Consider the following 14,005-nt stretch of genomic DNA (forward strand, 5'->3'; position numbering starts at 1 on the left):
ACACCCCTGATCTTCCAGACAGGGCCTTCATACCAATGGCTCACTAAACCAAAAAAAAGGGGAAAGCATTTCTGCAAATCATCCTGACACAAACACAAAATCTGCTGAACTGCGTCTTGTCTCCATCCAGAAATTAATAACAGTAATACATGTGGTGTCTTGGACAGCAGGTTGTGGTTATATGTTTCCTCTGATAGAACATGGACTGAGCATGATTGCCAAACCCTACTTTCAGTGAAAAGTAAAAAGAGGAAGCTGTAAGAATGCCACAGCTACTCGAGCTGTTGGAACAGGACATGACTCAGCCTGGAGCACTTTTTGAAAACATAGTTTAAAACTACTTTACAGTTTCAAGTCAATTCAGTTCAGATTTATTTATTTAGCATCAAATCATAATATAACGCACCTTGAGGCCACTACTATTGTAAGGTAAAGACCCTACAATAATATCTACTGATTAAATGTATAATCACATAGTGATTGAAACCTGAAGGCTCTGCCTCCTGAGAGTGAAGTGCTCTTACAATAGTCACGACTGATAGCTACCACTCCCTGAGCGTGGTTCTGCAAGTTTTATTCCTGTTAAAGTGAGTTTTTCCATCCCAGTGTTGCTAAGTGCTTGTTGAGCTTCCCTCTGTATTACTGTCAGTGTAAAGCTCCTTGAAGTGGCACTCTGTAGATTAATTTGAATAGAACTCAAAGGATCCAGTGATCATACATGCATTTTTTTTTTTTCAGGATGTTCAAAAATCTGATGGTCTCTGCCTTTTCTTGTAGCCTGAAGATGGCCTTATCCACTTTCCTTTAGGAACATACTTGGAATTAATTCCAACCTTTTATCTGGCTGATTTTTTATAAAGAAATAACATTGATAATCCCTCTAAGGTGTATCTGTTCTTGTTGTTGGATGTGCGTTTCTATAAAAGACCAGGTTATGGTAGTGTTGCCTTTTAAAGCTTTTACTCTGTTGTTCCTCAGGTCAGACAGAAAAGTTACTAATAAGAAATAGAGCTGCATGATTGCTGCCGTCAGTTATCACTGTAAAGTTCAAAACCCTCCACGCTACTGCAGAAACGTTGTGATGCAAGAGGGTGTGGATAAACGAATTACTCACACAGAGGAATTTCCTCAGCTTGAAGTGTAGCTTCATGTTTATGTGAGTGAATCTTGTCATTATCTCACGATTCAAAGGCTCGCCATGAAAAACATTTCATGTCATCAGCTCCCACACATCAGTTCATTATATTTATTGACTCAATATGTATTTTTAGCTCTTAAGCTGAGGTGACTAAACTCTTTGTATTTCACATGCCCCATCCTGTTGTTGTTATTCCTGCTTTCTCCAATTCCCTTTCCCCTCCTCCCACTTCCAAGTTTCATCAAGTTTACTATTACATAAGCAGATGAAAGTCAGTGAATAGATTCACAAATCTGACACAAGGATTAATACAGGCAGTCTACTAATAACAGTAATAATAAGAAAAAATCTTTGAGTGTAGCCTGCCAGAAGCATCCAGATATTCAGCATCCGATTTGATATATTTGATGTGATCTGTAATACTTGTAGAAAGCACAAACAGTCATGTGGAAAAAAAGTTTCAATGTTAATCAAGAGGTTTTAATCAACAAATATCTGGTTAAAATCATTTAATCCAAACGAATGCAGTGTGAAAGTCAACACCATGAGACTAACAATACAATATCAATAAAATAAGAAGCAAGAGACAAACATCAGTAAGTTTTGTGCTTTTATTAGTAGAGTTTCATTTCTTCCCCAAAGCGTCCCTGAGTACAAGCAATACAAAAACCTGACTGTTCATATCTGGTGTGGTGGTTTCTTTAAACATTAACACATTTCTGTTTGGCTTTTGAACACACACACACACACACACACACACACACACACACACACACACACACACACACACACACACACACACACACACACACACACACACACACACACACACACACACACACAAGACTTACAAAAGTTATTAGGCATGTACAAAAAATCTAAGAGGTTTATTTGAAAGGCTGGTGCTAGGCTAACAAAATAACTAAACAACAGTAGCATCTCATGCTAAGGTAGCTCTGGGATAACAAACTGGAACAGGATAAACATGTAAGATTGATAAATGAGTGGGTAATCTGAAAATAAATAATGGTCTTCAATTTTAACAGCAGAGGATATGGTTTCATTAAATATCTCAAAAATATTGGTATATGTCTGCATCTATTTAATGTAATAGAAATTAATTCTCTTTAAATATTTTAAACCATTTTTCAGTGCAAATTCAAAAACAAGAACTACACACACACATTTTGTATGCTCAGTCTTTAAAGCTGATGAAATGAAATTACCCTTATGTGGAGCACCTGCCTCTTGAACCACAAAGAAAGGCTGAAACCCCAAACTGGATGGTTCAGGAGGAACTGAGGGGCTTGCATAAGGGCACTTTTAAGTTCCAGGATTAAAAATATAAAGCATACAACTGTTTAAATTGTAACCTTAACATTCACCAGGTTACCAGTGACCCATCTAGGGTTAGGATGCAATTAACATACCCTTCAAATTACGGGGCCTCATTGAATATATGATAATACATCTGAAAGGCAAATTTGTCTTGTTTCTGGAAATTAGCCTATTTAGCATGTGGCTAAAACCAAACCAAACACAACCCTAACCCTATAGAACACCAAGTTATATTAACTTAAAAAGTAAATGCATTAAGAATGAGACCATGATCACGTACAATAATTATTGGAGAAAAGCGCCAAAAAAGGATTTCTTGATCAGGTTGTAGCCATCTATGACTTTCACGCTCAAAAATTCTCCATCTAACCGGTCAAAAAGCTGCCCCACAAACAAGGTCTGGTAGTCTTTTGCCTGACACTTGACACTCTCCCAGGCATCCAGTTCTGTAGTGACTTTACCGTATGCTTCACTCCAACGGTGCAGCTGTATATGGAATTTCTGGAATTCTGAATCTTTCACATCATCATTACAGCTTAAAGTAAACCTCAGGTAGATGAAGTAGATACCAGTCGTGGGAATCACAATGGCATTCTTCTCTTCGTTGTAGTTCATTTTTCCCAGCATAGGAGCCCACGTGATGTAAGATTCATTAGCCTTGCCTGTAGACTCTGCAAGAGAGAATATCAGCCTGTGAGTCACTGAATCACTCACATCCTGAGATCCTTTTTTTTAACTTATTGTATATGTATTCTTTTTGTTTCACTTAAAAGGGTGCTCTTTTCGCTTGCGCTAAAAGGGTTTGCATACAATTTTTGTTGTTCTTAAAGCACAATGACTATAAAGATTCTGATTCTGACAAAACAGCACAAACTTTTCTATTGTGTTTCTATTTGTTTTAGCTGCCTCTGAGCCCGGAGGCTCGTCTAACCTTTAAGTACATTCCAGCTTTTCATGCTGCAGATTTTCAAGTATTTATGCACAGCTGGATTGTCCCCCTCAATCTATAGCTATAATTCTATAATCTATAACTGTGTGCAATTAAGGATTTGTTCATATCCCTCTGAGAGCTCTTTAATACCTCACACAGTTACATATAAACACATGGAAAGCACAACATAGATGGTGTAAACTAACATGAGACACTTACGGAGATGAATTTTCTGTGTTTCCGCTTGCCTTTGAACAGTTTTTGCATGTGGAACTAGACAGAAGAAGAGAGAAACTGAAATGAGTTGTTTTCCCTTGTTAAAACATCTTGGAGAAAGTGTTTGCATAAAGCAAACACAAGCGTGAGTGTGTTCTTTCAGGTATAGTATGGTAAATTAGCCAAAAAGACTGGAGAACAGAGCAGCTTGAAATAAATGTATTCCCAGTAACAACACATATAATTAAAAATAGAGTAAAAGACATGACATACCTTCAGGGCACCCTCTCTCTTGCTTTGAGTAGGCTGGAGTTTGGTCTTCTGCACTCTGTGAATAAAGGAGAATTAACCTTAATAAAACCTTGAGTCGTGTAGAGCTTTGCAGTCATTGATGGTCTGTTTTTAAAAATTTGTATTCACGCAAAAAATCTATGTCCAGCAACACAAAATTCATTAAACTATGTTGACCTGTAAGAAAAAGAGCCCACAGCAGGCTTGTGCTCGTAAAAATAACTTTAACTGGCGGACATGTGTTTAACACTACAGTTAAAAACAGTAATAAAATCAGCAACACACTGTTGTTGGAGCAAAACCTGCGTAACTGTCTGCTAAGAAGCTGAAATAAACTTGAATGCAGGGAGCACAAGAATCACAGGAATGTTGCTCAGAGGGATCGGGCGCATTTCAAAACAATCAGCTCTCGTGTTTTCAGTGATACCAGCCAGTACAGTTTCCTTACCATTAAAATAAAATCTGTCATAAAGTGCGCACACACGGCAATCAATAATATAGCACCACAACATACAATACCACAATCTGGGCACATCTATCAATGTCTGTATGAGTCGACTTTATCAGACAAGTTAGACAGCGTAATCTGTCCTAAATGCGTTTATGATTTAAGTGCAATGCAAAAAGGTTTGATAGAATTGCAGTCAACATTCCTGCTAAGGTAAGTCTGTCACATCACTGCTTCAGACAGACTAAAGCTCTCCAAGGAAAAAATAACTCACCCCGTCTCTGCTGGATCCAGATTTTCCATGCTGCCCTAAATTAGCACACGTGCTGTAAACAAACAGTGCAGTACAGCCGAGCAGAAGGAGCAGAGTGATTAGCCGGAGCCTCGCCTCCTGCCTCTTCATGTCCCGGCAGTGATTGATGAGGATCAGCACAGACTCGTCTGAGCTCACATTTATCAAAGCATCCCCACAGGCAGCCCCAGCAGGTACGGTGGGTCCCATCACTTTCTGTCCCATAATGTCTTCAACAAGAGAGACTGGTCTAGGAATAAAGCTGCTTCTGACTGATACATGCACACACTCTTATAGCAGCTAAACGCCTACACCAAAAAAACTGGAATTACCTCATCTGTCCCTTCATGCAGACAGGAAGGGAGAGGAGAGAGAGTGAGGAGGAGCATACACCACTTCCCACACTGACCCAAGTTCACTAGACTAGAGTCCGGTTATAATATGTCATGTGTTGCTCTTTACATTCAGATTGTTTCCTCATCTGATTCCAACAAGTCAAAAGATTTTTTTTTCACAGTTATGACTCAGGCTGTGGTGCTAAAGAAGAGTCTCTGTTTACCTAGACATGCAGTCGTAAAAGAAAAAAGTCTGCCAATGGCTTTTTTAAGGCTTGAATTCATTCCAGTCCTTTACCTACTCAAGTTTTCTGTTCATCTGTGGTTTAACAGATGTCTAAATGATACATAACTGTCAGATCTTAAGGAGATTAAACCGGATTAAAAAGTGAAAGTTTATTGCATCACATCTGAAACAGATGTTTGTTTGTTTGTTTTATCTCATCTACAGTACAGGGTAGGGTTGCTCTTTTGTGTATACTTGTTTGCCTAATTGAAACATGAAAATGATGCCAAAATAAATCTATATGATTTAATGGAAAAGGTAATGCCTTCTATTCTATGAAAAAACTAAGCCTAAACCCAACAAGTGGTTAAAAAGTCACAAATGATAAGTTGTTTCTTCAGGGTTTTGCAAAGACTTTATGCACTCTATGTTATCAGACAGATAAATAACATGGAGACATCAAGATTAAAAAGTCTTACATTTCAAATGTCAAAGTCTAGATCACCCCATTTTGAAATTGCACACACAGACCTTTGCCTTACTTTAAAAAAAAAGAAAAATTCAAACTTAACTGGTTCTGGGTAGAGTTTGGGTTTCAATAGCATCCACTCCTTTTTATGCAGTTTTTTTTTTTTTAACCAACGTGAAATGCCCAGTTAGAAATGTTTCATCAGAAAATGTTTAATACCAGTGAATTCATTTGTAAGATGACATTAACATAGTGTGTGACTAAGAAAACAATAACCTACATGTCTTGCCCATGAGCTGCTGTCATGCAGTTAAATCCGCATTTTGTTGAAAATTGATAAGCTGCTTTTTAAGGCTACTGCAAAGACTGAATACAACCTGATTACACGTCCAAATGATTCATAACCATCTATGCTAAAATGAGTTTCACTTGTTCACATAACAAGTGTGGAGGAAGGCCCAGGAGGTAGAGTAGGTTATTTATTAATTGGAAAGGTGATGAGTCAGTCAGCATGAATGTCCTAAGATACTGAGCCCTGGGTTCCCAGATATGTTTGTGTGTGTGTGTTATGCAAAGTGCTCAGGCATTAAATAAAAAGCATTGCATTGATATGTGTGTTGTTTGGTGAATGAGGCTGTTAGTACAAAGCACTTTGAGTGATTATTTAGAAACGTGCTGTAACTACCAGTCCACTGACCACACTATTTCAGAAATGCAAAAAATGCCTTTTTCAAAGCTCTCAACATCGGCTTTGTCATTAGTGACCCTCTTAGGGTTAGGATTTAGTTAGTGTCCACTGCTGTTTATAAAATTTTTGGAACAGTGAGCTGAAAATGTCTTTACAGAATGAAAAATGAAAAAGCAAACTGAGAAAAAAACATAAAGATGACGCAACAAAAGCCAGTCATAATATGGATCTGTTTCAAATGCTCTCTTGCTGTCTTTTCAGGCTATAAGACTTGAATTCATCATGATCATCCACTGAGAAGCTTCCTGTTGAATAGATGTCTAACAGGGGTCTAAAGGGCTCCTTACCATCTTTGCTAAAAATGGTTTCAGTTTGATTCAAAAGTTATCTATGAGTCCTCCTAAGTCATTATCTCAGACATCTCATATGCAGGTTGGTGCATACCTGCCTAAAGATCAAACCACCAACAGGTCGGTTGATTAGTTATATATATTATATATGTATGCCACGGCAATCATATGGACTGTACTTTTGCATTCCACCCATGCGTGGTTTGACCTAGAAGTCATAGTAATGACACATTTACCCAGGTATTGCCTGAAGGGAGCTGCCTCTCCTGGAAAACACTGTGTTCTGCCACACCCCAAAATTCTTTGGGATTTATTTGTTTTAAAAACTGTGAGGGTAGTATTTGTGTTCAGCTATTATGCACCTCTAAGGGACTTTTGCTGCTTGTTGTAACTGTTGTAATTGTAATGCTTGAGTTAATATATGACTAACAGAAGCCTAACCCTAGATGTGCTTATGGCCTGGTAGGTGTTAAGAGACTAAATATATCTATGGTACAGGGACTCCTGGGTAGTTTAAGGGTTTTTTTCACCACAAAACAATATCTAATAGTTTAGTGGTGCAGCTGTGAGACTAAGCTACCTCTGTTTTAAGAAACTCTCTAAAACGAGCATGTCTTTGAGTAAATATGTGAACTTGTCTTTTTTGTTAGGTGCTACTATTAATTGACTGTTAAAATGCTCAAATTAGGTTTTTCTATGGACCTAATCTGGGTTAGTTTGGGAAATTATATATATATATATATATTAGGGGTGCAACGATACTCGTATCGATATTGAACCGTTCGATACAGTACTTTCGGTTCGGTACGCATATGTATCGAACAATACAGCATTTTTAATTTATTTTATCAACTTTCCTTCTGACGGTGCTGTCTGTGTTGAGCGCTCAGTGGATCTGCGCTCGACAGTGCAGCCTAGGCGGAGTAGTCGAACACAGATTCACTGAGCGCAGGGCAAGCTAGCGAGACAGAAGTTAAGCTCTCCTTGCAACATGGCAAATTGAACCTCCCCCACCCTCATTCAGATCTGGCATTTGGAACTATTTTGGTTTTCATGTGATGTATGACCCTGAAGGTAAGCGCGTCATGGACAAAAGTAAAACAGTATGTTGGATGTGCCAGCAATGCTCAATTACATGAGTGGGAACTAGTGTGTTAGCGCAGTTAGCTCGTTAACGTGTTGGCCGTCCAGCCCCGTGCACAGGGCAATCCGCGGTAGCTCGTTAAAGGAGATTTGCCGCGTTGTGACGTTAACCTCATTTCAGATTAACGCTGACAGCACTAGTGGGAACACAACGAATATGACTGCACATTTATGCCGACATCATCCTAGTGCAAAGACAAGTGGAAGCGGAAAAAAAACAACAAGCAGGCATGCTACAAACTTTAGCCGAGTCATTTAGACAGCCGTTAGCACATGATTCTCCTTATGGGGACCTGATATGTTTAATATGCTGCTGAGAATATAGCCCAGAAGAAGCGTATAGTATAGCTTTTATTTTGGAAAGAGCCATTTCTCTGTAATAAACTCTCTTTTCCAAAGATGAGTGATTCCTCAATCAGATACAGGGCTCGCAAAATCGCAAGCCCGATGTCCCGGGCTAGCGATTTTTCCAGTCGGGCTGCCCTGCCGTCGGCCTATCGTAGGAAGGAAAAATATATGTCAATGCTTTTGCATTCTTTCGGAAATGTAGCTGGGTAATTATGTCATTGGCATCGGCCACTGTCAATATGTGACATATTGAAATCGCGTTTGAATTTGCGCTTGTTTTTTACTTTCACTTTGCAATCGCGCAACTGTGTATAGAAAGCGACAGTACTGATTGGTGAGTGATGATAATTTGCGCACCAATTCCTCTGACATCATCTTATCAATCGTTAGCTTACTATGCAAACATGACAAGTGAAATCTCCCGCAGCTTAAACATGTGAGAGGTTGATCGCGCAGAGAATCGCTGAGCGTTATGTGAGTGCGTGTGTAAAAGCAGCAGGATATATATTTTAGTCCTGCTGAGCCAAATAAGACAGGTCAGGGTGAAGAAGTGACAGCCAAAGAAAAGCTTACCACAAAACGGAAAAGTTATGACAAATCAGACTATAAGGCAAAAAGAAAGTGCAGCTTTATGGTTTCATGGACAAAAGAATTTCTGTGGCTGCAATATGACGAGCTAAATAACCAGGGCTGCACATAAGTGGTCCGCAGGTGCGCATTCGCTGTCAAAATAAAAAAACACGCACAAGATAAGAAGTTGCAACGCGTGTTTGCATACATAAGATTTTCTGGAGGAGGACAGACATTTGTTTAGAACTCTTAAAGATGTCGAAGAAGCTCCTTTAAGCAATTACTGTGATGTTCCTCCACCTCAAAAGAAATGTCAGAAGGAGTCCGAACCACAAAAGAAGCGCATATTCTCGGAAAAGTGGTTGCAGGAGGTGAGCTGGCTTTAAACAAATGATGAACGCACAGAGATGTGGTGCAGAATGTGCCGTGGAAATTTAATAAATGACAAATTAATAAAAAGGCATGAACATTTTTTTTTGTATCGAAAAAATATCGAACCGTGACACCAAAGTATCGAACCGAACCGAACCGTGAATTTTTTGTATCGTTGCACCCCTAATATATATATATATATATATATATATATATATATATATATATATATATATATATATATATATATATATATATATATATATATTAGGGGTGCCTGTCATATATCAAGATTCACCTTACAGGTGACATAATTTGAAACTTCAAATGTGGACAAGATTAAGAAAAAATGTTCAGTATTATTGTGAAAGGATTCAATTCAATTCAATTTTATTTATATAGCGCCAAATCACAACACAAGTCGCCTCAAGGCGCTTCATAGGTACACAGAAAAACCCAACAATCATATGGCCCCCTATGAGCAAGCACTTTGGCTACAGTGGGAAGGAAAAACTCCCTTTTAACAGGAAGAAACCTCCGGCAGAACCAGGCTCAGGGAGGGGCGGCCATCTGCTGCGACCTGTTGGGGTGAGAGAAGGAAGACAGGATAAAGACATGCTGTGGAAGAGAGACAGAGATTAATAACAGATATGATTCAATGCAGAGAGGTCTATTAACACATAGTGAGTGAGAAAGGTGACTGGAAAGGAAAAACTCAATGCATCATGGGAATCCCCGGCAGCCTACGTCTACTGCAGCATAACTAAGGGATGATTCAGGGTCACCTGGTCCAGCCCTAACTATGTGCTTTAACAAAAAGGAAAGTTTTAAGCCTAATCTTGAAAGTAGAGATAGTGTCTGTCTCCCAAATCTAAACTGGAAGCTGGTTCCACAGAAGAGGGGCCTGAAAACTGAAGGCTCTGCCTCCCATTCTACTTTTAGAGAGACAGGATATTTCTAACTTGCGCAAATGGAAGAAAGCAGTCTTACATATTTGTTTAATATGTGCGTTGAAGGACATATCCTGGTCAAAAATGACTCCAAGGTTCCTCACAGCATTACTGGAGGCCAAGGTAATGCCATCCAGAGTAAAAATCTGGTTAGATACCATATTTCTATGGCCGAGTACAATAACCTCAGTTTTATCTGAATTAAGAAGCAGAAAGTTAGCGGCCATCCAGGTCTTTACGTCTTTAAGACATTCCTGCAGTTTAACTAATTGGTGTGTGTTATCTGGCTTCATGGACAGATAGAGCTGGGTGTCATCTGCATAGCAGTGAAAATGTATGCTATGTCTTCTAATGATGCTGCCTAAGGGAAGCATGTATAATGTAAACAGAATTGGTCCTAGCACTGAACCCTGTGGAACTCCATAATTAACCTCAGTGTGTGAAGAGGACTCTCCATTTACATGCACAAATTTGAGTCTATTAGATAGATATGATACAAACCACTGCAGTGCAGTACCTGTAATACCTACAGCATGTTCTAATCGCTCTAACAGGATATTATGGTCAACAGTATCGAACGCTGCACTGAGGTCTAGCAGGACAAGCACAGAGATGAGTCCACTGTCAGAGGCCATAAGAAGATCATTTGTAACCTTCACTAAAGCTGTTTCTGTGCTGTGATGAACTCTGAAACCTGACTGAAACTCTTCAAATAAGCCATTCCTCTGCAGACGATCTGTTAGCTGTTTGACAACTACTCTTTCAAGGATTTTTGATATGAAAGGAAGGTTGGAGATTGGCCTATAATTAGCTAAGACTGCTGGGTCTAGAGATGGCTTTTTGAGTAAAGGTTTAACTACAGCCAGCTTGAAGGCCTGTGGTACATAGCCAATTATTAGAGATGAGTTGATCATATTTAAGATCGAAGAATTAATCAATGGCAGGACTTCTTTGAGCAGTTTTGTAGGAATGGGGTCTAAAAGACACGTTGATGGTTTGGAGGAAGTAATTAGGGGTGGGTTTAAAAAATCGATTCATCGTTTAAAATCGATTCTCGATTCTAACTGGAATAAAACGATATCAATTCATTAAATCCTGAAATCTATTTTTTTTATACATATGTAGTTTGCCGCATATGAAACTTGCAAGCGGTTAACATGAGGAAGTCACGCGAGAGTTAAGTGACCTGGATGCATGAACCATCATGGCTACTCCCGGGAATGTGCCACCGAGCCTAAAGGCAGATGTCTGGCAACACTTTGGATTTAAGAACTGTGAAGACAGTGAAGAGCCGGACAAAAGCAAAGCCGTATGTAAGATGTGCAAAATGGAGGTAAAGCACTGTGGAAATACCACAAATCTCAGAAATCATTTAACGAGGCATCATCCAGATATCCCGCTAGCAAAAACGGCCGACACCAAGCAACGCTCACTCGAAAAGGCATTTGCAGTGAAGTTGGCATCCACTTCTCCACGTGCCCAAAAAATAACCCAGTCTGTCGCAACTTTCATATGTAAAGATATACGTCTGTACAGCATTGTTGAAAATGATGGCTTCCAAAACCTCATTGATACGCTAGAACCACGCTATGTTTTACCAACACGCAACATTTGAGTGAAGTGGTAATCCCAAACATGTATGAAAAAGTGAAACATGATGTTACAGCCTCACTCAAGTCAGCAGAGAGAGTCGCTATAACCTGTGACAGCTGGACATCCAGAGCAACAGATAACTACCTGACTATCACCTCACACCATATCGACCAGGAGTGGAGACTCGTGTCTCATGTCTTACAGACAAAAACCACTGAAGCAAGCCACACAGCAGTTAATTTATCTGAAATTATGTTCAAAGCAATCGAAGAATGGGAGCTTACAAACAAAAATCCAGTCATCGTAACTGACAATGCTGCAAATATGGTGTGAGCTGTGGAAATAATGGGCTGGTTGCACATTGGTTGTTTTGCTCACACACTCAATTTAGCTTCACAAGCAGGACTGAAAGTTCCAGCTGTTGCTCAGCTGCTTGGCCGAGTGAGACGCATAGCATCCTTTTTTCATAGCAGCACTATTGCAAGTTGCAAGCTTAAAGAGAAGCAAAATATATTGAATCTACCTGCCCATAAGCTGGTGACTGATGGGGTGACCAGATGGAACAGCACGTTGGAGATGCTGGAACGCTTCCTAGAGCAACAACCAGCAATCTCTGCAGCTCTACTCTCACCTGAAGTGAGGAGAAGTGACAGTAATCTCTGTAGTCTTACAGAGGCTGAAATAACTGATGGAGAAGATATAGTGAAAGCTTTGAAGCCGCTGAAAGCAGCCACACTGGTTATGTCTGAAGAAAAGTCCCCGACCCTGTCCATCATCGTGGACACAGCTATTGTGAGTTACAGAAACAAAAACAAAAAATTATTGGGGTTTTTTGCACTACTCGAGTTAGAATATAAATAGTAATTTCTTTATTAATTAAGTTTTCATTTTTCTACAGCGACAGTCTGATGGTGACACATCTGAGGAAACTGTCCCTGACATCTCTCTTGGTGGTGTTGATGAAGTGGATTATGTCCCTCCAATTAAGAGGTCAAAGGACTCTGCATTAATTTTTCTCCTTGGGCCAGCCTACTCAACAAAAACCACAGCACCACAGAAAACACCAACTCAGAAGGCAAAGGAAGAAGTGAATCGATACAGGGACGTTGAGCCTGTTGCACTTTCTGAGGATCCTTTGATCTGGTAGAGGGACCATGAAAGGGAGTATCCTCTTTTGGCTCTACAAGCAAAGCAGTATCTTTCCATACCTGGGACCAGTGTTCCTTCTGAACGAGTGTTTTCAATTCCTGGTGACACTGTTACCGCACAAAGGAGCTGCCTGACTCCATAACATGTAGACCAGCTTCTCTTCTTGCAGAAAAACCTTACAGTCTCAAAGAAGTGAGAGGGTAGTTATAAATAAAGCTAAATTGCATGAGTTTCACAGAGGTTTTACAATACTGTTCAGTATGTTTTCATTTTTTGAAGTATTTTAAAAGGCAGTTTTTCATTTTCTGATCGGTCAGTTTCTGTCAGTTCACTTGTACACGCTGTGTTATCCTGTGTGTCTCCAAAACACAATAGTGGATTTCAGAAAAGCTGTGTGAGACACTAACAGCAAAACTATTTCTCTGAGGTTTTACTGATGTTTACAAAAGATATGTTCTATTTGCACTGGATCCCTGATCCACTTGAAATGTATGTATGAAAATAAATATATACTAATGTTAATTAAAAATTACATTATTGTAACTGCTTTAGTATCTGTTCTTAATTTTGAAATTTATATAATTCATTCACAAGGCTTAGAGGGTTCTTTTGACAGTACATATACAAGGTGAATTATCATAATTTTATATATATTATGGTTCATATAATAATATTTTGGACTGATTCAAAATCGAATTGAATTGAATTGAATTGAATCGAATCGAATTGTGGATTGAATCGATTCGGGACCTTGTGAATTGGAATCGAATCGATTCTAGAAATCAGTGACGATACCCAGCCCTAGAAGTAATTATTGAAGTTAACTCAGAAAGATCAATTGGAGAAAAAGAGTCTAACTTAACATCAATGGTACTAAGAGTAGCTGTAGATAATATTACATCTGTGGGATGATTATTGGTAATTTTTTTCTCTAATGATAAAAATTTTATTTGTGAAGAAGTTCATGAAGTCATTACTAGTTAACGTTAAAGGGATGGTTGGCTCGATAGAGCTCTGACTTTTTGTCAGCCTGGCTACAGTGCTGAAGAGAAACCTGGGGTTGTTCTTATTTTCTTCAATCAGTGACAAATAGTAAGCTGTTCTGGCTTTGCGGAGGGCTTTCTTATAAAGCAACAAACTATTTCTCCAGGCTAAATG

The 14,005-nt window shown here is 39.1% G+C and overlaps 1 protein-coding gene across 1 annotated transcript; it reads right to left on the bottom strand.

Moving 5' to 3' along the window:
- Positions 1–1,748: 1,748 nt before the first annotated feature.
- Positions 1,749–4,981, bottom strand: LOC102787204 (uncharacterized). Its single transcript, XM_006782141.3, has 4 exons — positions 4,637–4,981; positions 3,897–3,951; positions 3,627–3,680; positions 1,749–3,147 (listed from the first exon to the last, which is right to left on the bottom strand). Exons 1-4 carry the CDS (start codon positions 4,877–4,879, stop codon positions 2,762–2,764), a joined length of 738 nt encoding a protein of 245 aa, XP_006782204.2. The 5' UTR covers positions 4,880–4,981; the 3' UTR covers positions 1,749–2,761.
- Positions 4,982–14,005: the final 9,024 nt, after the last annotated feature.

The sequence above is a fragment of the Neolamprologus brichardi genome, chromosome 7 (genome assembly GCF_056152115.1).
Source record: "Neolamprologus brichardi isolate AB-2024 chromosome 7, ASM5615211v1, whole genome shotgun sequence".
Lineage (NCBI taxonomy): Eukaryota > Metazoa > Chordata > Actinopteri > Cichliformes > Cichlidae > Neolamprologus > Neolamprologus brichardi.